Below are 24,396 nucleotides of genomic sequence, written 5' to 3' on the forward strand. Positions count from 1 at the left end.
TCTTTACCTCAACTCTGAAGAATGTTCCCGTTTCTTTTGAAAAGCCTCATCACAGCATGATGCACCATTTTGTACAGTAAGTATGATGCGCTTAGGGTGATGTGTATTATTAGATTCCCTCAATATGTAGGATTTTGCAAGTTTGTCCTTATACGACCAGAATTACTTCTTTCACTAGTGTCCTGTACATGACTTGTGAGAAACATTAAAGAAGAGTTTTTAAGACTTTTTTATCAATGGCTCTCTTCTAGACACTCTGTTTAAAAGGCCAGATTTACCCTGATTAGTCTGGTTTGTTTCTTGGTCACCATGAGGATGTCTTTTCCCGGCTGTTCCCTTGGAAACCCCAAATATCTTCATAGAACAGCTGTATTTATACCGAGATTAAAATGCACACAAATTGAGATTTTCAGTAAAACAGTTGACCTTTTTTTCCCCGCATAATTACTTGTTTAACATCACATTATAGAGACGCTAAAGTGCAAAATGTACTTTTTGCTTTGGCTATTGCATTGCATTTTTATTCAGAGCTTTGTTCAAACTGATAAGACGTCTTTCAAAGTAAATACAATGGGTGTGCAAATGGCTATCTTAATTTTCTTCATTGCTATAGCAACAAAAGCAAGATACAAGTCCTGAATTAAAGACATCATTAACACATGCTTCTTTGAGCTCAGAAGGAGGTGATGCTCCTCGTCTTACATATTTCCCCCCTCAGCCACTACAGTGCACTGATAAACACATATTGTTTCTCCATAAGAACAAACAAGGCCTGTAAAGCAGGTGAATGGAAGGTTAAAATAAATTCAAGCTCTAATGAAGGACAGGCTGCCAAAAACCAAGCAAAAAGCCTCATTTGAAAACTATCAGTAAGGGTCGACTAACCTAAATCCACACAATTAGCTCCCTGAAAGCTCAACTGAGAGATTTTCAAAAGCCGTGATGTTGAAACAGTCAGCTAAATATTCTATTTACGCGATTCATCAAGATCCTGAGGCAAATCTCTCGTTGTCTGGATTTGTTGGTGAGGACGTAAGAAATAAGGAAAATGAGAGAGAAGGAAAGGGCAGGCAGTGAAACAAAGTGCCTTTCAACTGACAACTATGAAACAAAACCTTTATGTTGTGCCGTTTCTATTGGGAAAATAAAGAAATAGTATTCTTATATTTTCTGGTTTAAATTCTATGTGACCAGAATGAAAACAATTAATAGACTTTGTAAAAACAAATCTTTTCCTTTCTTGATTTTACATATTATTTCCTAAGACAGAAAATGAGCCAGATATCTTACTGGCAAGTTACAGAGCTCTGAGTGCCATGTTTGCAAAAGCTTTCAAGTAGTCTAAATATCTGCTTGTTCTCAAACAGCTTTGGCAGCTGTTTCTGAAATTGCTGGAGGATGCAAGCTAAAGCATTGCCCAGGTTCCAGGAAAAGAAAGGGCCCACTACAGAGGGTTGGCAGCACCACAAAAGAAAGCACGACTCCCTCTCCACGTGATTGCAATTATTAAAAAACTTGCTCCAACAATGACACCCAGAATCTATTAGAACAAACAGCTGCGCGTGACAATTAGGACATAATCACTTTGCGTAAAGGGAGTGTCTTCCTGTCTTTTTTTTCAGACTTCTGTTTATTCAAGCTCATTCAAGCTGATGCCAGATGTGAAAAAAAAAGCCTAATTTGGTTTCATGATGTGCTCAATACCAAGTTATTCTGAGCTACAATATTAATTAGGATTAACTGCCATTATTGGGTCTTGAATAAATAAAACTTTTGCTCCCAGTGGTAATGATTGATGTGAATAAAACATTAAGACAAACAAAGCAGAGGAAAACAAATAACCAGGAGTCAAGGTGAGGGTTTTGTCAAGCATGATCACTTATTTAGAGAAGCTGCCAGAAATCCATAAAGCAAAGACAAGCTGCAGTAAGAGATATCAAGACCAAACAAAGCCCTTTGAGTCAGACAAAACACTGCCTTTAGAAGTATGTACACAGAGATAAAATAAACAGCAGAAATGCATGCCAATTTCTAGCATGTAACCTGCCAGAAAATCCTATCCCGCTGCACCCCACCACCAAACACCTCCAGTAACCACGCAGACGAAGCAGGATTCACGGGTTACTATAGGAGTCCGTTACATTGAGATAGAGGATTGGAGGCTAAGTGCCTACCACCTTGTCCTTTTCTGACCACAGCTCTTTGAGTTTTATTATACCATGCACTTTACCTTGACTATCACTCTCTCCAAACAGCAAAGAAGTTGGCGCAGCACGGAAAAGGACTTGGCTGACAACCACCTCACTTTGAGTGATAAACAGGGACCACTTAGAAGTGAATCAGGGGAGATTGGCTCTGCCATTTCAGATAAGGATCACCTCACGGGCACACCTAGACCTGCATAAATCTGCTCCGAGGAGATGGTGATTTGTTACATCACACATGAAGAGGGAAGAAGGAAAAAAAAACTAGCAAACTATAAAGGAATACCTCAGTCCAAAGCAGAGTGTCTCCCCATATTCTATGATGTCAAAAATGTGCATCAACAGAATCTACTGGCAGATGACATTTTTTCAGAGCTGAGTGTTTTCTGTTACACGTTGTTCCATTGCAGCCCAATAGGTGTTAGGAAATGTGTTTCTGGGGGTGAGCTGATGGCTTAGCAGGAACACGAGTGAAGGTGGTGATTCTAACAAGGGCGTTGGGAGAATGAGGAGAGATTTGTGACGAATCAAATGAATTTTCATCAATTTATTTGCTATTGACTCATCTGCGATAGAGATACACTGACTACAATGACAAAACAAAACGCATTTCCAATAAGAAGACATGAGAGTTTTGATACAACTGCTAAGCCACAGCTTCGTACGTTTACAGCTTAAAGATTAACAGATTTTATTGTAATTTTATGGAGCTATGACCAAAAACTTTCATAAATTACAAATATGAAGTGGAAGGAAAACAATCTTTGTTTTTACAAATAATCTGAAAACTGTGGGATAGTTATTCATACAGATCTACTGAATCAAGGATTTTTAGAAATACACTACATTATAGTTGCAACTACAACTTTTGGGGGCACATCCTGCCAACTTTGTACATCTAGAGTGAATCTAACGTATTTCTAATAGCTTACGATGAGACAAAATAGATTAGCTTTCCCTCTGATTTGTAATTTGACACATTTGGAGTTTGACTAGATCATTTCATCACAAGAATTTATTATGATGCAAGTCACGATTATAGTTCTGTCTCCAAGTTTAGAGTCATTTTTTTATTGAAAGGTGAAGATTTATTATTAGTTATTATTGGATTTTCTTCATAGTTCGATGTTTCCTGTATTTAGCTCTGTCATCCTCCTTCCATCTCAACTTAATGTCATTGCTCTCTACATTATTTAAAGCTTTTGGATATGGCTGTGTCTATTCCTGCTTTAAAAACTGTGTCTCAGCTATAGATTAGATATAGATAATTATATCTAGTCATAAATCTTGATTAATCCAGTCAGTTACGTAGTTTTCAGTCTCGAAGCCTTGAGAACTTTCTGCTTTTCAATTCTGACAAGGCAGAAGTTGTCATATTTGAACCTGAACCTCTGAAAAACAAACTGCTTAGTCAATCTCTTGATCTGGATCAATCAATCAAATTCAATCAAATTTTATTTGTATAGCACATTTCAGCAGCAAGGCATTTCAAAGTGCTTCACATCAAATCAAACACAAAAACACAATGCAACATAGAATCAACAATAAAAACACAACACCAAGTCAGATTCCGTCAATAAATTTGCAATTGATTACGTTTCAAATACAACTCTAAACAAGTGGGGTTTTAGTTGAGATTTAAAGGAAGTCAGTGTTTCAGCTGTTTTACAGTTTTCTGGAAGTTTGTTCCAGATTTTTGGTGCATAAATGCTAAATGCCGCTTCTCCTCGTCTATTATAATTCCATCCGCTTCTGGATGGAATTATAATAAAGGGAAGAACCTGTGTAGATAGTTGTTTTTGTTTGTTTGAATCCCAAACTTATTCTTCCACTCTTTCATTTCCAGAATTGCCAAAATTAGAAACAACCTCTCCAGGAATGATTCTGACAAACTACTACATGGACTTATCACTTCTGTAGTTCTTCTCTATGACGAAGTCCACAACATGCAGTTAAGCCTTCAACTAATCCAAACCTCTGCAGCAAGAATTCTGATGAAAATTAAAGAGAGAGATCGCACTTATTCTATTTAATTTCCCTTCATGGGCTCCTTTTTAAGTCCAGAATAAAATTTAAGATTCTCCTTCTAACATACAAAGCCCTTGATAATCAAGCTTTAATAATCAAGCTCCATCATACATCTGATTGATCCAGATGTTCCTAACAAAGCATTTCACTCTCAAACTTCAGGTTTACTACTCTAAAATAAGGGGTTAAAGACACTTGTATTCAGAGCTATCAGACTAAGACAAGGTTGAATGCAAATGCACATTACACTGTAAAAATCCTATACTCTTCTTTCCACTACTTTATGTTGGTCTATAAAATAAAATTTTAATAAAATATGTTGATGTTTGAGTTTGTCTTTGTAATGTGACAGCTACAAGATGCTTGGATACAATGTACAGATTACCAGTATAAATGAATACAGATTACAGAGAATAGAAGCAATGCGCTGAAAAAAAAGAAAAAAAAAAAAAAAAGCCAGAAAAGCTGAGCAAACAAACCTTTCTGTACAGAGCCTCAGCAATATTTTGCTGAAACTGAATAAAAGTTGGAGCTGCACACCACTGTATGAATTTCAGGTAGAGAAAAACTTTTTTTCTGTCCTGTTGGCACCGACAAAGGATTGTTTAACCATGTATTAATCAGGGTCGACTTAGACTACCATATATAAAACAACAAATGAAATGGAGCCAAAAAGCTCTGATTGCCAGATGCCACAACATAATCAGGATAAATGATACTTTAAGTATGAATTCTGCTGAGCTGTATGTACTTAGATATATAATAATATGACTACCAGCACGTTTTGTTTCACAGTCAGGTGCATTATAAATTTTCTTAACTTTCTAAGAAGTGTAGTAAGAAAAAGTTGTTATTTTGATCTATTGCAGATTTTTAATGCATTGTTTGAACAAAGTACCCAACTCGTATCAGCCCCATTCATGAAATGCATCATTACAACACACAATCAATACAGCTGGAAGTTGCATTACGACCCATTTCCAGTAAGAAATATTATACATAAATGAGAGAGCATGGGATGGATGTCCTGTACTTTGCCTTTCTTATCTTATTCCTGAAGAAGTTTCCTTTTTTTTCCCCGAGAAGAATATTTTTGATGTTACTTCTCTAAACTTATGACCTCAGTTGAAAGTCAATATCCGACCTTTGTCTCTTATTAAGAAAGTGTGCTACCTGACAGATAAAACAACCGTAAAATATTCCCTTCTCCTTCAGTTTTTTAAAAATAAAATCTTAAATTGTTGTGGGAAATGAATCACCTGAATTTTAATTAATGGTGTGATTGCTGTAGACAACTTTCAACGGTCAGTCTCAGGAAGTGTTGAGCGGGCTTTTTTCAAAAAAGTCTATAAATACTCTGCTGTTGTGTTAGTCATTCAGAAAATGTTTGTAGGTATTAATCAGATATTTTAAAATGTTTTTTTTAAAGACGTTATAAGCAGGCAGTATCTTACCTGCAGTAGATAGTTGTCTGAGAAATCCAGGTTTGAAGAAAGATTTCTCATATTTCTCACCACAGAGTCAAGCTAAAGGCAAATTAGAGTGGGGTCAGTAAAAAAAAAAAAAAAAAAAAAAGATTTTTCTACCATCTTAATTGCACAATTATTGACACACATTAGCTTATAAACATTACATCCCCTATATTTTTTATTACATATAAAGAAGACGATGGTTATTTGTTGGAAGGCTGGAAAATACTGTGGTAAATATCTTAAGCAAATGGTAAAGAGTATAAAATTGAAAAAATTAGACATATTGGTATTGGTGCAATTTTCAGTTAAAATAACCCTAAAAATATCTTCAGAAAACTTTATTCTATAGTACATAATAACAGCTTAACCTTTTATATCATCATTTAGATTTTAAATGAGATGTTTGAAATCAGTGGGGGTTTTTTAAGAAGGGAAAACTTTGCATTGTAAAAAGCCCTGCTTTGAAAACTACTGTGGGTAAGATAGTGACTGCTCTTACAGGTTCCACATATTTTCATGTTGAGATTCCATATGCTATGGAAATTGTTTTTCCACTTCTTGGAAATGAACAACTTGACTGGCACAGTATGTTGATTCACAGTTGTCATTGCAAGATCAATGTTTGCAATATTGAGATGGAAATAGATTGCTTGATTGCATTTTTGTTTTAAGATCTCATATTTACAAAACAAGTTAAAAAAAATTCCAACTCCAAATGGCAACAATGTATTTGGCAAGCTAAAGCAACTCTCTCGACGCCAACTTCGACTTCACAACTTCAGATGTGTATGTTGAGTGGCCAAGATGAAAAGCTCACAGGAAATGGTAAGGGTGTTGGTATTGTTGAAAACAATGAAGAGTCAGAAACATTTTTGTCAGTCACAAGCTGTATCATCATCGTAAAATTCAGCATTGGGATTATGATTGCACATTCCCCTGAAACGTAAGTTATATCTATTGCATATAAACTTTAATGAATGGACATATGGAAATAATGTTCCAACAATGTCACAATGTTGCAGAACAAAGAAGAATTAAAAGGTAATAAACAAATACAAAGGATGTTTCATACTCCATTTTCCTCTTATCAAATAATAAACTAGGCCTAAAAAAATATATTTCAGTTTTCCACATTACCGACAAGCCCTGCTCACATCTTCATAACCCAGCTTCAAAAAGCCTGAGCTATTGCTTTAGCAATAAGTAAAATGCAAACATTGAAATTGAACAAAGATAATGGATGCCGAGTTTAACGTCCTATAACTTTTATAGATATATCACACTGACACACAGATCATGCCTAAGAGAAAACATGTAACAAAAAAGGAGCATGTGAGAGACTTACATTCACAGAGGTTATCTTGCCAAGTTGACAGGCCTCCTGAAAGAGAAGAACAATTCAGTTTGGATCAGTGGCTAATTTTTTCAATATTTACTTTGGAAACCCATAGTTTGAGCTAACAAACAAAAATGTGCCAGGAACATTTCAGTTCTGTTAGAGTCAGCTAGAGTTCACAGTTGACAACATTACTGATTTGTGATTTTACTGTTATTTTTAAGTCAAAATTGGGAATAAGGGTATATATTGTTTTTTAAAATCAAATGCAGAGTTTGGTAGAACACGTCAGTGCTCAGTTGGCTTCCCAACAAAATATGTAAGGTAGTAGAAATCTCAGAAATATGAAGACTCAGGCAAACCTGACACTCTGACAACACAACAAATACATCTGGCACTTTGATAAAGATGTTTTCTCTGCATTTCAGAGAGGAAAGTGAACAGAATATCAAATGAAGCATCAAAAATTAACAATAAACAGCGACAAGCTTCTAAATTGGGAACAAAAGACACCCGCAAGCCTGCAAAATAGCATCCTCTCTCTCTGGGGACTGAGATAACTCACAGAGAGATAAGAGTGTTTAATTTTTAATCACCAATTTAATTTTCTTTGTACTGTGTATAATAATCTGAAAATGCAACTTTATTTGCAAAGAAAATAAAAGGTGTCTGGCAGTGAAAACCCACTTAGTCAAGGGTAGAAGCCAAGAGGACTGCTGTGGGGGAACGGTCAAACAGTGAACAGGAAACCAGTTCAATGCTTTATTCTAATACAATTGGCCATCACAGGACTCTGCTGCTGAGAGAAACAGCAACAGCTATCACACAGCTACCAAAGCTATTCACTAAAAACAAAAGGCTTCATTATGGTAACCAACAAATGAAAAAGCAAAAAATCTAAAATGAGACTATCAAATTTCTAAAACAGAAATAATAAAATAAAGTGACGGAGGCTGCAATGTACTTGTAAGACTTATTTATTAAAGAACAAGTAAAATAATTTTCATTCAGTATCAAGATGCTAAATGACTCGTGCCTGTTCATAGTGAACCTGATCGTGATGGATGGCTACTACTGTTAAAAGACAGTTGTTTCTTTCCACAGTTGCCGTATTCTAGCTCAGTAGGAGGGATTGATGCTACCTAAATGTTTTAATGCAATAACTAGAGCTTTCATAAAGAGATATTTTAACAAAAAACATTATACACAAAAGTCTTTAGCAAAAATGTTTTAAGAAATCTAACCACAATCTAATTACCAAGTAGTAGCTAGCTCTGGTGTTTTTGTTTAAGGGTGTGTGGGACGAAGAACAGAGGCAATACAGCAATAAAATTGTTTTTCTAGTTAATCAATTATATAAGATCATAGGGATTGCCTTTTGCCTCCCTGTCTCTGTTATGTCAAAATAAATCTGCTAATAATTGACAGTAACTTTGAACTCTGTGCTATACAGATATCCATTGAATAAACAGCACAGAACAACTTCTATTGCTGCAAGGTATATTTCAGTCGGGTCAATGAACCTTTATTTTTTGACTAGCTGCTTCTTGTGTTTCCACCTGTGCAGACCTTGGATGAGGCAAAAAAAAAAGAAACAAAAACTTAAGCATGTTCCATAAACTTTTATAAGAAACACTGTAACCTTTTCAGTTATCTGCTGAAAAATCTCATGAAGATACAGTATCTGTCCACATATCCCTGACCTACCCAGAATACCAAAAAATATTAAGTTTAGATATTTTTAAATGTATAGGTTCATGCATGTACGGTCTAAAAAAAACCCCACTGGCAGGTGGAAGAAGTCTGCTGTCACTAGAATAGGTAGCATATAAAGTTATGCTTCATAGCATGCTGTATAAGAGAATTTGAGTGAACAGCACTCTGCTGCCTAGATATCCTAAAATTGCATAGCTTTGACATGTTGAGGCATGTGAAATGCTATAAATACACACCCTTTGTTCAACATATTTTGTGGTATTTCGCAATACTTATAAATAGACATAAAATATTGTCCTCTAAATATTTTTCCCTAAGCCTAATTATTTGCTGAGTCAATGTATTAGCCCACAAAAATAACACACATCAATGGACCAAAATCAAATAGCTACATCTGAAGCAGTTTCTCAAAATAAACCATTTCAATAAACTACTGGAGGTAAAACTGTTGGCATCGACATTAGCTTTTTAGACAAATATGTTTCTTACTAGGAAGGTTAGTACCAACAAATGCAATATTTATTACGAGAGCAATAAAGGAATAAAACTCTCAAACCTCCACATATTGAAATTATTAATCAAAATAATTAGTTTAGGGTTCAGACTGATCAAAGTCTGTTCAACTGATTCTGCACACTTCAATGTTTATTTTCTTTTTGTAGACTATTTAGTTTGAGTTTCTATCGTCTTATTTATTCAAAATAAATCTCACTTTTTTTAAACAGACCCTACACAAGACACAAGCAAAGGCAAAACATCCTTGGTGTGACTTTTTAAAAACAAATATAGGTCTGTATCTAATTACTACACTATTCAAGGGAATATTCAAAAAACATTTGATTGTCATACTTGAGATTTGTCTATAACTATATAATATGTTTGGTGTTCCCAAACTATAACTTAATTTTAAATCAGGCAATACTGCAATTATTTAAAGTAAAACCACACTGTTGCAAAATAACTTTTAATTTGAACCTGTTATTCATTTATGTCAGAATGCTTTTCTGTGTGCGTCTACTGGATACATGAATTTTCCTGTTAGGAATTAATAAAATATCTTTCCGTCTGTCTAGAATTGAAAAGTGCTTCTATAAGACAACCCTCAAATCTACTGGCTTAAAGTCTTTGAGTGCTCCATTCTGCTCACCACCTGAGTTTGGACATCGTTACTTCTACTGCTCCATTTATCCTTGGGTTATATTTCATATTCATATATGTATTTACTTGAAGCACACAGACAAGGTTGCACAAGGACAGACGTGTTCGAGAAATTTCCAGACTTGAAATTGGTAAGAAAAATATAATAAATAAGTAAGTTTCAAAACATATTTCACTATGCTAAACAGAGAGTGGCTGGAACACCATCACTCTTATCAATGTTGTAATAAGAACAAATAACTATTCTTAACCAGCCAATATTTTTACTGCAAAATTAATTACTTTTTCAATGTTTGTTACTTTTTTGCATATTAAAACACCAGCATGTGCCAAGTCCACCTGAGAAATTCTCATTTGCATCATTTGACAGGCTTTTTACAACACAGTTTTTTACTAGAAACTACCATCAGTTATTTCCTATCTAACTAATGTTTTATTCAACACCAGTGACATGTATTTCATCTACGAGACTCTGCCAACCAATTAAATATATGATAACGTACATGAGGGATCTAAAAAGCTGACCTATGGTCGCTTCTTATTTAGTTGGCATTCAAAGTAGTAGTTGTACATCGGATTGTTTGAGACTATAAAGTGTAAATCTCCTTTTTCTCCCTTAGCTTTGGTTGGTCAGTGACCTTCTCTCCATCTCCTTCTGTGTTGTACGTCTCTGAAATTAGTAGTTTCAAAGCACTCAATTCCAACCCAGGGAGAGAGTTATGCTTTGGATAAGTGCATTTGTTGGTGAACCACATCAAAGTACAGAGAGATGTCTTAGCGAGCAAAGGCAGTGAAGCTCCAGCCCTGCCTTTGATCACCCCAGGCACTCTGATCATTAAAATATTGGATAAATAATTGATTAAAAACACCAGGCCTCATTGTGCTCTGTTTCTCTATCCAAATGTATCTCAATTTTCAGATATTCTAGCTGTTCAATGTATAAGACTGAATGTAGATGGGACCAAAATGAACATCCACTGCAACAGATACGTACTGTAGCATTACTACATGTCATAAGTGTATAAAGGCGATTATTTCTGTTTCTGCAATAACCTGGTGACTGAACTGACGATAGTACAGATGTAGCTCTAGTATGAACTGGAAGTGCAGCAACAACTCCTCTTCACCACCAAAGGTCTGAGCCACAGCATGGCAGTTTGCCATAGAGGTAGAATAATCAAAAATCATAGGCAAAGGTAAAAAAAAAAAAAAAAAGTGCAATCCAACAGTGCGTAGGTGAGTGGGGGTAGTTAATATTACATTTACTGTGGAAACTAGATATGCAGCATGTAAGACAATGATCCCACTGCTTTCATATCCAGGATATTAAAAAATATTTCAGCTTAGTATTGGATATGAGCTAATAAATCTGACTCACCCAGTATACATTTAAGTTTAAATTTAGAGCACAAAAAGAATCAAAATATGTCAAAATGAATTTCTGTTCCAGCTGAGAGAATTGGGTCAGGGAGCTCTGTTATTTATCTGGAACATTCATTTGTTTAAGTATCTGAATCAGTGTATGCATAACAACATACTGTAAAGATGATATATTTTTTATAACAATTTCTGTGTGAGGTGGTGTCTGTCAAGTCAAAACATTATAATCACACTTCAAGCAGAAGACAAAGATTTAAAAATGTGCCAGTCACCCCGAAAAAAAAAACAAACAAAAAAATATTTGCTGGGTATAGATAAGCTACTGAGGTTAAAAGAAATTTAAAAATTTAAAATATACGCTCACTAAGAAACCTAAATTTTCTCAGTTTATGTGAATATTATTTATTTTCAGCAATATTTTTTTATTTGGCTTAAAAGACAAAAATAAAAAAAAAGAAAATCAGATTTATTTATAAAGGTCACTTAAAAAGAACTATACTTTGCCAAAAGTAAAGGCAATAAGATTAAACTACTTAGTAAAGCTGTTTAAGTAAAGTAGCTAGCGAATATGGGTTAGTGTTAAGATGAAATAAAACAATAATAAGAGTAAGAGTCTACCTATTATGCAGGGTAATTGCATCTACCACCTAATCTGCAGTTTGCAGATTACCTCTGCGTATCAGCCTGGACCTTTGTACAAGAGTAGTGATCCTCAGAGAGATCTGGAGGAAATAGAAGACTGCAAAAAAACAGAGAAATATGCAGGCATATGAAATTTAGGCTGGACCACTAAAATGGGTTTTTGTCATTTGTGCTAGAATCAGTTTTCTATTACATTTTTCATGAGTGGGATGTGGACACACCTCCAGTGTTGGCACTTGCTGGTATCTGAATTGAAGGTTCAGCACTGCCATAAAAGGCCGTTTTACTTTCTGCTTTTTTTTTTTTTTTTTTTTTTTTGATTATAGTCCAGGGTGTTATCCAAGCTATTCTAACAATTCTAACATTTCAACCTTAAGATAAAAAAAATATATATATATAAAACACAATTATTATAAGATGATTCAGATTCAAAAGAAACACCTTTATTCCAGTTCATTTTAGAGAACAGTTTTAGGTTTGAAAATTTGCAGGATTTTACCCAAATCTTTATAAAGATGCCACATCAGTTATTACCCCTTTACAAGGTGAGCCCTGTCTAAGTTTAAGTTTAAGAAAGCTGGATTCTACACAGTCTTTGCTTTGCTGCTTTGTTCAGTTGCTTTAATCCCGTGCCACATCTGTGTTTTCCAGATGGTTGCCACGTTCTGTTACCTCGTTTCACCTAAGCACACCTGTGTTATGACAGGATTTGTGAAATTGTAAGAGGCTGGTTGTAAAAAAAGACGAAAAAAAATAAATGCTTTAAAGATTTTTCATAATGTAATAACTTGAAGCTTTACTATTAAACCGTCTTCTTCCCTGGGGTCCTTATGTTCCTAATAGTTGTAAAATAATGAGATCTGCTGCTTCTGTCTCTACAGCCTCCTACATAGCAGTTTATTTGATAGTGTAAATACCTTTGAAAGTTGACACAGGCACAAAGCATAGCAAAGACCTTATCGGGTACGGTTTCTTGACATGCTGAATTTGTTTTGACTTTCTCCTCATGGTTCATTGGTTATTTTCTCCAGAATCTCCTGTATTTCAGCTTTCCCGCTGCACAAAGTTTGCAAAAATAATAGTCGAGAAGGACTTGTTAGACTTCATTATGCCGAAATGTCAATGCAGCCACAGTTTACCACCTAATTTGTTTATAGAAGGTTGTGGAAAAACACATGGGTTGGCTGTCAAGAGATTTCCCTGCAGATGAGGAAAGATGCGTCTGAATTCTATCAATCGGAGCAAAGTGACAATTGCCAGGCGAGCCACAACACAATCAAAACAAATTCAGACATACGCATGCATAATAAAATAGTGGAAACCTTGGATGTGTGTGCCATCTGCTTATGTTGCACAGAAACAAGAAACGGTAATGCCTCGGCCAAGAAACACACAGCAGAGTTCAGGTTTTGCATCCCCCTGTTTTTCTGGCAAGTGCAGCCCGTCTCAGACACAGTGATAAAACTGTTGCAAAACAAAACACCTCCTCATCAAAAGGGGCTAATAAAGTCTTCAATATACTTAAGTGTAGCCTCAGATAAATAGAATACCCATTTACCTCTGCATTGGTGTTGTTGTCCAGAGTGTATTGATGTTCCTATTGACATTCAATAAAGGAAAACCCTTTCAGCAAACCACAGAGAGCAGTGTAAATCCTGTAAACTTCTTGAGGGAGCAGAAACACTAATTTTCTCCAACAGTATTACAAGATGCCGATAATGTCACTGTGTCCAGACCAGATTTGATTTACAAGTTGACACATTGTTGCCGTTTCATCAGCTTATTATTATTAAGTGGTCTGTGTATACGTTTTTCCCCTGGACAACCCTCTTTCTTGCTTCACTCTTAGTGAGGTATTGATCCTCCCAGTGTACCATCCCCTACTGATTTCATTAGGCTAGCTGCTGTTAATTACTCCACAATCTAACCTTTTGCTGTTCCAATTGGACTAACAAATGGGGTGAATTTAAAAACAAAGGGAATATAGAAGAGGATAAAAGAGTAAAAGGAAAAAAAAAATAAGAAAAAAGAAAAATATCATCTACCTTCACTTTACTCGTCATTATGTAGTAGATAACCACTCCAGTAATTGTTCTATGGGCTTTTTCATTCATGAAGCCATACCAGACAGCTCTAGTGTGGTTGTCTAGGAAATTGGAAAATTACACCTCAGAACCGCTCTTATGCAGATAGATCATTAAAAAATACTTTATTCTTTTGTGCATATTTATTTACAAGGATAAAGAGATGGCCTTAGCAAGAAACTTAGATGTTACTCAGTACTGAATCAAAGTGAAACACCTTGATTTACTGACACACCAATTTGTCTTCTTAGTGAAGGTATTAAAACAGTGTGATGTGGCACATAGCTGCAAAGTTATAATTAGACTTCATTTAATACCCTATGTCAAGAGATTACATGCGCCGAGCGCGGCGTCTGTAGGCATGCTCAAATCACAGGGGATGTAATTGATTAACCATATGAGACTGGGAACCAGATGATGAGGATGAGGCTCTAAATCCATGGTAAATCAATATAGCCACTACCTACACATCGAAGGATTATTGACAGGAATTACACCCAGGCCTAATTGCTCCCAACAAACAGATACGATTATTTTCCGCCTTGGTGCGCTAATATGTGACGTCGTAAAAATTCCTCTTTTCTCAGTGCTAAAGAAATCACCTGCTTTGAGGAGGGATGGCGTGTCGGCCAGGACACATTACAAACCACACAGGCGACTTTTATGGGATCCATCAGCCCCGTCATGCGAGAGTTGCCCTTTCTTCAAGGTTGAGTATGTACTACTAGCGAAGACACACAATACAGGTTGGAAGCAATTCAGAGAACTCCCTTTGGCCGAGATAATAACTTCATCATAATTAGCTTTTGGTGCTCGGGAGTCTTGAATTGTCAGTTGCAGTGGGATCTGGGCTGATTTATTGCTTGATTTAATTACGTATCAAAATTCAATTAGACATGCTTTCAGCCAAATTCAAAGTGAGGTTTGTCAAGCTGTCCCCTGAAAATCAAGAAACAGCTTGAAGGACATCCTTCATAACACAGCAACATCTAACTCAACAATTATCACCTACCCCAAGTCACTCATGCGCTAAAAGAGGATTTGAAACTCCACACTAGTCTTACGAATTTTTTATATTTTTTCTGCCTTACTATTAATGTTTCACATCTCACCAGACATCAAACAGCATCAAATAGTGAAAAACAGGCACTGACTCAGTAGTGATGTGGGGTGAGTTGCTGGTACTTTACCAAGTGAAGAAACATGACAAAATCCTCTGAGGCTGACTACAACTAAGGAGGCGTCTGACTTTCTTTACCCACATCACTCACTGCCTGTTAACCCTTTTTTGCTACAGACTGCATAGGGGGAGAAAAGGGAACTGTTTTGGATAAGTGCCACAGAATTCTCTAAGAGCTACATTGATCTTTACCACTATGCAAATTTAGGATGTCATGGTTTCGAAGTTAAGAAGCCAAGTAAGGGAATGAATATTTCAGCCAGTGGTAACTGACTGAACCGTAGTCCTTTAGCCGTATTGTAAATATCTTCATTGACAGTTTTATTAGGTACATCAAGGGTAATATCATGCAGAACCTTTTTATTCATCTCGATGTTATATTCCTCCTTTTTTGAAGCATTCTGAAAAATTGAGGAGATGTAGGGTTGTTGTTTTTTTTTTTCATTTATTTTTTCATGTTTTCTAGATTTTCCTATTCTGTGAACATTTCATTTCACTTCATCACTGAAGTGTTGTACTGGACTTGGATATGGGGGAGTACACGTGTTGTTGGAGGGACCTAAAGAAATCTTGTGGAATCATCTTGAAATCACGACAACATCTGAATGAAGAGTCGAGCCTGGCCAACAACATTGTTGTATTTATAGAGAAAAACTTAATATAAATATCCAAAGCACCGATCAAAATGTGAGATTTTTTTTACTGCTTGTATTTGATTATTAAGGACAAACACTTAGTTCTTTCTAAGAAAAAGTAAAACTGAACCCTAATCACCATGTTGCCCCTAATTCATAGACTAAATTTTTAAATCTCAACTTGTTCTTTTTTTATTTATTTTTCTCTTTCCTTTGCTTTGTTATTTCGTCTGTATTTCCTTTTAATTCATGTAAAGCACTTTGTATTACCTTGTTGCTGAAAATGTGCTATATAAATAAAATTACCTTTACCTTTAATCTTAAAGCAATTGATTATGTGAACTACTTTCATCTGATATGTTTATACCTAGGCTGGTTACTGCAATCAAGGTACAGCAAGATTTTATAAAGCTATGCTTCAAACTCCAAAGGTTTTCAGTCATACTGTTCATGGAACTTAATTTCCCATTAATAAAACCCCAGAGAAAGTGCAGCATGGATGTAGTTTTCTCCTGCTCCTCCCCATCTGTTGCTGCTACCTTTTTCTCTCTTTTACAGAACAGACAAAATTAACTAAATTAAAGATTTCTAGCTGCAAAAAACACCAACAAAATTTGTATGAATTTAAAAAGAGTACTATCCATCTTTCTTATTAAGGGAACACTCTTATTACACTTATTCACTTTTGCTGTTGTCTAAATACAGAAAATTGTGGTATTTTATTGTACTTTTAGAAACTCATGCTAGATGATTTCTAATTATGTTTGGTGTCTCTATTAATATATGTTAGTGTATGGAAGCAGAGGAGGAAAGGATATTGTGTAATATATATATATATATATATATATATATATATATATATTTAGCTTCATAATCTGTTTTAATTTTATTTAAAAACATACACTGCTTTTTGTGGGCTCTAGTGTCTCTTTTATCATAGTAGGCTGACAGGAAAGGGGGAAGACATGCGGCAAATCTCGTCGGGTCCGGGAATCGAACCCGCGACGGCCGCATCGAGGACTCAAGGCCTCCAAACGTGGGGCGCGCTAACCTCTACGCCACCGGAGCACGCCCCTCAAATATATATTTTACCACTTTGCAACCTCCAAAAGTGCTATTTAAAGCAAATCATAGGTCATGCTTTCTTCTTGACCTCAACTAGCATTTAGGAACAAAACACAAAATCACTATTTTCTCAGAAATTGATGTTTTCTTTTTGTCCATTTCGTTTTTCTCTGCTCATGCACTTGCATCTTGTTACTGGTTTTGCTGTGGCATGTCACAATTAGCCATCTCTTTCCACGTTAGTGAACATGTGCAACATGTATAGCTTCAAAAGATTAAGAAAATAGTTGTGAGATGCACTCCGAGAAGGTGAGCCAGCAATTTGTCCTGAAAGAAACGATGCGACGGGGAAAAACCACTTAATTGTGTATCCTAAATAGAAATATAATATAATCCTAAATAGAAATCTATGTCAGAGAATCCCAGTGGGGACTAAATGCTGTTAGAATGGAATACCCTTTGCCGCTGTCCAATTAGCCAAGTGGGGGACCAATGAAATTCTTATTCTCAGGGTGTCAAATAATGCAGGTTCATGAAATTGTTTGAGAGGAACAAGGTGTTCTTCAGTGTCAGCATTTTGATACACCCGCCCCAGCAAACAGGAGTATTACAGCGGTAGAGGTGGTCTTAGTCCAGGGATTTATCATGCCGAGACCGCAGGGTGAGCATCTTTCAAACCCTGTAAAGAAAGAAAAAAAAGTAGACTACTGTGCAAACGCCTCTGACCGATTCTGTAGGTTTTAAGACTTTAAAGGAATTCCATTTTACATTTAAATGTAGTCTTTCCTTTCATTGTATTTTTTTAGGGATCTGTATTTTGATCTTTTTAAGTGGTGAGACTATATAGCTTAGGAGATCTTCTTAAAGTTCAGGGTGATTAACACTTTTGACAGTCTAGTGGGGATTTATTGAATTCATCTCTTGTCCTTTCATCATCACAACAGATGACTAGTCCTACTGATATGACGCCATTGCTAAACTGAATCAGCTTAGTTGGTTCATGAGCCATTTCCTTCCTCTGGCAGAGACAGAAGTTGTTGTGGGAAAATATTATATTCATGGTAAATGACATGAAATATTAACATGGATGAAAGCAAAATCTTTGTTCAGTCTTTGAATTATGAATTTAATAATAATTATAATAATAAAACACTAACATGTCACAAATCAAAACATTGTTCCTGTATATATTAGGAGTTTCAACAGTTTTGCACAAGCTGAACAAAGCAAGTGTTGCCACTGTTGGCCATTTGTAACCAGATGTTTTACATCTGGTTACAAATTAAAATGAAGCCGTTATGCAAGCGGAATAAAGATAAATACCTTTTTAAATTATGTCAAACTACATGCTCGGTTAACCAGAAATTTTTGAACTGCTCAACCCCTACTTGTCCTGGTTCTGTATACCGTGAGTCACAGCAGCTTGACTCAGTATCTGCGGAGAAAGCGGCATTAAACAGGGAGGTGCACAGAACAAAGTGATCACTAAGTGAACTATCAAGGAGGAAATATGGAAAAGAGGATGGGTAGCCCACTTGATGTGTCAAAAGATTCATCAGCACTGTGAATTGTTCATCTGTTTGATCCGTCTCCCACTGAAATATCTGACAGTGTTCTTCATACAGACTGACAGAGGTATTGTCCATAGATTGTGATGTGCAGTGACACACTGAATCGCAAGCTCGTGTTTGAAGCAAAGAGTCTGTCTCACTGTCAGTCAGTGACAAACAAAAAACACAATGATGATACTGATTAATGACTCTTGAAACATCCATGGGACTGATCTCCTGCAGAGAGGGAGTTGCTTCTGTCTTAAATTTAAACACACAGATGTTAGCTGTAATGTTATTCAGTGGAAGTCATCCGAGTCTCAAAATGTATTCACTGTCATTTTTCACATGTTACCACAGGCATAAAGATTTCACAAAGCTTCTGAAAAATTAACAATCCAAATGTCTGTGGCCCCATTATAAATTCCAATGAGGACACACCATGAAGTGATAATAGTTTAATAATGACTGAAAATAACAGTTAGTTCTTGAACGCAAAGCTGACAGGTCTTATTTAGGATTAACTTTATTTGTATGTTTAATAAATTCCTGCATTAAACTGATATTTTTCTAAATTACACGATTAAATCCACAGTTAAATATTTTTGTACATGTAGATTGCAAGAAGGATATAGTCTGTGGGTTTATTTTATCTCAACAGCATATCATTGTACACAGAACTTAAATTTTGTTGATGGGATATCAATAAAGTTTAGGTTTTAACAAAACATTTTAAAATTAATATACTTTCTGAACATGTTTGTCCATTCTCAAATGCTTTACATAAACACTGTGCACCACTTTTCAATCTTTTGAGTATTTCTAACCAAAAAAAGAAGACTTGTATGTTAAACAGTGAGACTGGTTGAGAAATATATAAATAAAAGCCAACAAAGAACAAGATTTATGTAGATGATTTAAAAATATCACAAACCCACACAAGCTTTCGCTGTTCTAGCAGGACTAAAGTAGATTTTTAACTCCTCAAACATTTTATCATCTACGTCTGTGAAAACGCATTTCAATCTAAGCTTACTTAATATCTAATAAAAGATTTCAAAACACATTGTGTTTTACTACTTCTTCTCTTACAAAGGTGACTTCTAATGAAGTACAGAAAACAATTTTGAATCCTGTAAATGATCTGAAAACAGGAAGACATATTCCTACTTGAATCACACACACCAACATTAAATATGTTGAGGTTTTCCGTCTGTTTCGAAGTAGGCCTGTCCTACTAAATTGAGATTCATCATTAGAACAAAGTCCTCCTCAGTAGCAGAGTTATTTTAGCCCCTCTTCCACCGCTGTGCACCAGAAATATTTTGGTACAAGGCAAATGTATGCTGCGGGATCTGTCCCATGTGTCCTTTTTTTTGCCCAAATATCTTGCTGTTTCTCTGGCCACAGTCAAACACATTAACATATGTTCTCACCGTGCACAGCACTGTTCTGCATTGGTGAATGCCTTATTACAGCAATACCCGCTTTGTGCTCTCCCATTGAATATCCATAAGTAGTAAAACACAACTATATCTACCCACTCAGAACAGTAGGGATGCGTCTCACGTGACAGGGGGCCTCCTTAACATTTAGTCAGAGGCCGTCTTTGTCAAATTGATATTCCTCCCACTCACAGTTATAGCAGGTGGTAATAATGACAAATAGAGGCAATACTGCAACTGCTTGGTACATACTGAGCATAATAAGGTCATTTGTTGGTTATGTGTTTTTTTCCTCTTGTATTTATGCCTTTTTAGCATGCACAGTCAAATTCTCTCAGTATGACTTGCATCTCTAAAGACTTTGTCTGTGTGAAATATGCAAAAGCAGAGGGCGAGAAAAATATCCTGAGCAATGCAGCTTGTACTTGCCTTGAGAGCTTACATGGTTATAATCATTTCAAAATTCAAATTTCCTGTCATCATTTCAATTTCCCCTTTTTTTCCCTTGTGGAAAGGTATTTCAAAGATCTGAAATGAATTTAACTAATATTCTTTGTGTTTTGCAACCAAATAAAAAGAAAGAGGTGGCTGCATGTGTTGTATATTGTGAAACCAATGAACATGTACACTTTTCTATTTGTGGAATTAGCTTCCGAATAATTATGCAAAGGCAAATACATTGATTGCCTAAAACAGTAGGGCTTTAAACAGGTGTGTCTGCAGGTCTTTCTTGGATAATGGCATTCATTCTTAATTTGGGCCAGACGCAGTCATCGGTTTTGATATGAGAACATATTCCAAAAGAATGTACATCGAACACAAGAGAGACTTTTACTTTTCCACAAACAACTAAGAGGGGCATCGGTGTCAGCACACAGTGCTGCACTGATTTGTAGTGGGAGGAAGGGAAAAAAAAAAAAACAGAAGCTAGGATACATAATTGAAACGTGAAGGCATTGAACAAAACTCATGTATAAAATCATTACGAGAAACTTTCTTCCAAGACCACATCTACAAATCCTTAGTTTTTTTGTTGTTTTTTTAATGATCAATGCTACATTCATAATTCAAGCATTTTACACTCTAAAGTTATTTATTTATCATGTTTGATTTTTACATTTTTCTTATTGGTTATTTCTTCTTTTGCATCCGTTTGTCTATGGATTTTTCTTCTTACTTCATTTATTATAATGCAAAAAATAAAATAAAATAAAACACTATTGTCTGTAAAAACTGCACACCTATTTTAAAAGAGAAGAAAACTAATCACATGCACACAAAAGTGAATCAGAATGCTGATCTTTAAGTGTATTTGTCATTTTTGGCCGAGCAAAACAAAAGTAAAAACAGAATGAGGTCAAGCCAAAGTCTCTTTTTTCCTGAACTTTGGATCATATGCATCAGTTTATGTACTACAGAGTGCCTCTTAAATAATTTTTTCGTTGTTTTCACATAAAATTCCTAAAAATAAATCAAATCTGATACCAATAAACATATAAATAAATCTAGGAAGAAAGTGATTAAAGTGGAAATTTTAGGGGTTGCATTCCTGAAACCAAAAAAATGATACAATCAAACAAAAACAATGCTCTATGCTTATAGTGTAAGATTTAGAATTTCTGCTTATTATGGTCTAGCATTAAACAGCTATTATGCAATAACATATCTTATTATATGTTACACATTTTCATATATGGCCTATTTTGCGCAGCTCTGGAGCGTAATAACACATGAAGTTGTTTTGACTGGAAGGAGAGCTGGAGAACACGGAACAAACATCAACACTCTCCAGTGGAATTTGAAAGAAAAAGCGACTGACATCTGACATAATACTTGTTCGATTTGTTAATTATTCATATTCAACTACACACAGTGAGAAAAAAAATTACTGATTAGCCCTCCTGTTAGATGTAATCACTGTTACAGCTGAACAAAACAAAACAAGCAATAGCAAAAGAACTGATTTTTTTTCACGTTGTTAAATTTTTATATTGTTTATGGAACTTTTATTATTTCAATTGAACAGTGATACTTTCTTAATGGTTCTTACAGTCATTTTGAAATGACCACATCAGAGCATCACACACATAAACCCCTATCAAAACAATTCCTAACCATATCTTCAGGTTGACTAGAGGGAAAAAAAATGGTTCTGTTTTGCTTTGCCTAGGTTTTCCACTGATGCAGTAGTCAAAAAACCCCACAAAATCTGTGGTTCCGAGGATCGATTTCAATTTAAAGCTCTGTCTCCGGCCAATAAAGGAAAATTAACCCACTCATCACTTCATTTAAATGCACACTGTGTCAGAGACAGAATGCTTACCAAAGGTAACAGACACAACTGTGCACAGTCTTTGATATGGTGTATTAAATAAACAACTAAAGTTCTTAGTCAATTCTGGAGATGGCTGGAGAGGCAAGGAGAAAAAAACCAAGATACATCGGGGCGTGCTGTGGTGGCGTAGGGGATAGCGCGACCCACGTTTGGAGGCCTTGAGTCCTCGACATGGCCGTCGCGGGTTTGATTCCCGGACCCGTCGACATTTACCACGTCTTCCCCCCTCTCCTTCTCCCTTTTCTGTCAGCCTACTTTCAAATAAGGGACACTAGAGCCCACCAAAGACCCCCTGGAGGGGAAAAAAACAAACAAAAAAACAAGATACATCAACCCTTTTTCTTAAGCTTACCATTTAACATTTGAAAATGTAGGTAAAATTATCAAATCTACTAGAAAAAAAAAATCAGTGGCCAGTCAGTTCTGCAATTATTCTGCATGCAGTTGCACATTACTTTTTCCCCCAGAAGAAACAAATGTGAAAAAATGTTGTAACAATGGTAAAAGCACCAAATATCTCGGTATCCAGCAGTTTTTCCTACTAAAGTAAATTATAGTGAAAAACTGCATGCACACCAGAGAAGATTGAAAGTTTAGTTGAACCAGAAACATAATTGCTAAAGTAGATTTTTTTTTTGTGAATCTGAATCAGGATCTCTTGACCTTCTTATAATTTAATGTTAACATTACCTAATATTAATATTAATGCCAGAAGCAAACTTACTAAAACATCTTGTGCAGCTGACCTCTAGCTATCTCATTCTATGCATAGCACTCATAAAACCCAAGAAGTGTACTTTAAATTTTCAAGTTAAGAATCACCACAAATAGAACCTGGCAGTTAAACAAACTCTCATGCAAAAAAAAAAATAGGATTACGAGACAAAATCCTATCGTGGCTGAACTGACTTTCCTTCCACCAGCCTGTTGACATTGTATCATTTCAAGACAAAATGAGTCGGCTATTACGATACATTTTGCCTAAATAAATAGTTTATGTGAAACAGGATTAAAAGCAAAACATGACTGCAGTAGTTAATGTCTACAATGTGCAACTGGATTTACCTCGAAGCTTTTTGGTTATTTCTAACAAGCAAAAAGCTTCATTAGTCCGGATCTGTGCTAAACTGAAAACTGTGCAGCTTTCTCAATAGTGCATACTACATTTACAAACTGCTGTGAAACAATGGTTTCCTCTCAAAAGAGCAAAGTCATTTTTTTTCTTAATAATAATAATCCTCCACAACTAATTCGGCAGCAAAACAACAGAACAATGCAAAATGACAAAATCTTATACAAGGCATTTCACTTAGGGATCTGTGTTGGTTTAACGTTAACTTCTTGATTGTCACTTTTGCTATGGATAGATATAACAAAAATCAGGACAAGTCAGAAGCAAGGACTCCCAGGTGAATTTGCTATATTTCCAGGCAGAAAAAGAAACATTTTGAAAGGTATAAGATGGCAGTAATAAGGTTCTTTAATTAGGCTAACGAAAACTTTTACTTTTGACATCACATCTGCAAGTGATCAATACGTTGAAATGATCGGTTCACAAGATATGTTCTCTGGATCACAGTTTGTTCATGCAGAACAGCAACTCTTCCAGCACAACCCGCATACTTAGAGTGTAATAAGGCGCCACTCCAGCCTGTTGCTTATCTCTGTCTTTTTACTCCAAGCCAATGGCTAAAGTGTCAAGCAACATAAAAAACAAATGCATACATGCCCCCATTCTCATTATTTTTGTAGACTTGGGTACAAAAACTAAATGAACAGGGAGAAAAAGAGACATACGATAAATTAAATATAAAAATGTATAGTATTTATAAGGTTAACTTTCTCCTTTTGCTTTTAATTGATTTTCCACTTTTATTATTTCTTGTTTTCACTTTCGTGTGATACAACATATTTAACAACCAGATATTTAGTTACATACCATTTAATTATTTATTCTCTAGGTAGTAAAGCAGCTTTTGTGCATCATCACTCCCAAAATGTGTGCTCAGCTTGGAGCAAAAACTTGTCCGATAGTATACCAGTTTAGACATCATAAACTGAAGTAGAAAAAATGCCTTTAACTGTGCAAAAAGCTAAAATGATGGCTGGACACTAGTCAGTGTTTTGAGATGATCACAGCATTTGCCAAGAGCAGAAGATTGTTGG

The 24,396-nt window shown here is 35.6% G+C and overlaps 1 protein-coding gene across 4 annotated transcripts in view; it reads right to left on the reverse strand.

The window, feature by feature from the left end:
* Window positions 1-24,396, reverse strand: part of pcdh11 (protocadherin 11) — a 370,226-nt gene that overhangs the window by 60,706 nt on the left and 285,124 nt on the right. For all 4 annotated transcript variants that reach the window (XM_044126903.1, XM_044126905.1, XM_044126904.1 and 1 more), the window contains 2 exons: window positions 7,050-7,085; window positions 5,687-5,758 (listed from right to left, as the gene is read on the reverse strand). In XM_044126903.1, the coding sequence (XP_043982838.1) occupies window positions 5,687-5,758; window positions 7,050-7,085 (108 nt within the window). The remainder of the gene's footprint in view (window positions 1-5,686; window positions 5,759-7,049; window positions 7,086-24,396) is intronic.

This window comes from Gambusia affinis, linkage group LG09 (genome assembly GCF_019740435.1).
Source record: "Gambusia affinis linkage group LG09, SWU_Gaff_1.0, whole genome shotgun sequence".
Classification (NCBI taxonomy): domain Eukaryota; kingdom Metazoa; phylum Chordata; class Actinopteri; order Cyprinodontiformes; family Poeciliidae; genus Gambusia; species Gambusia affinis.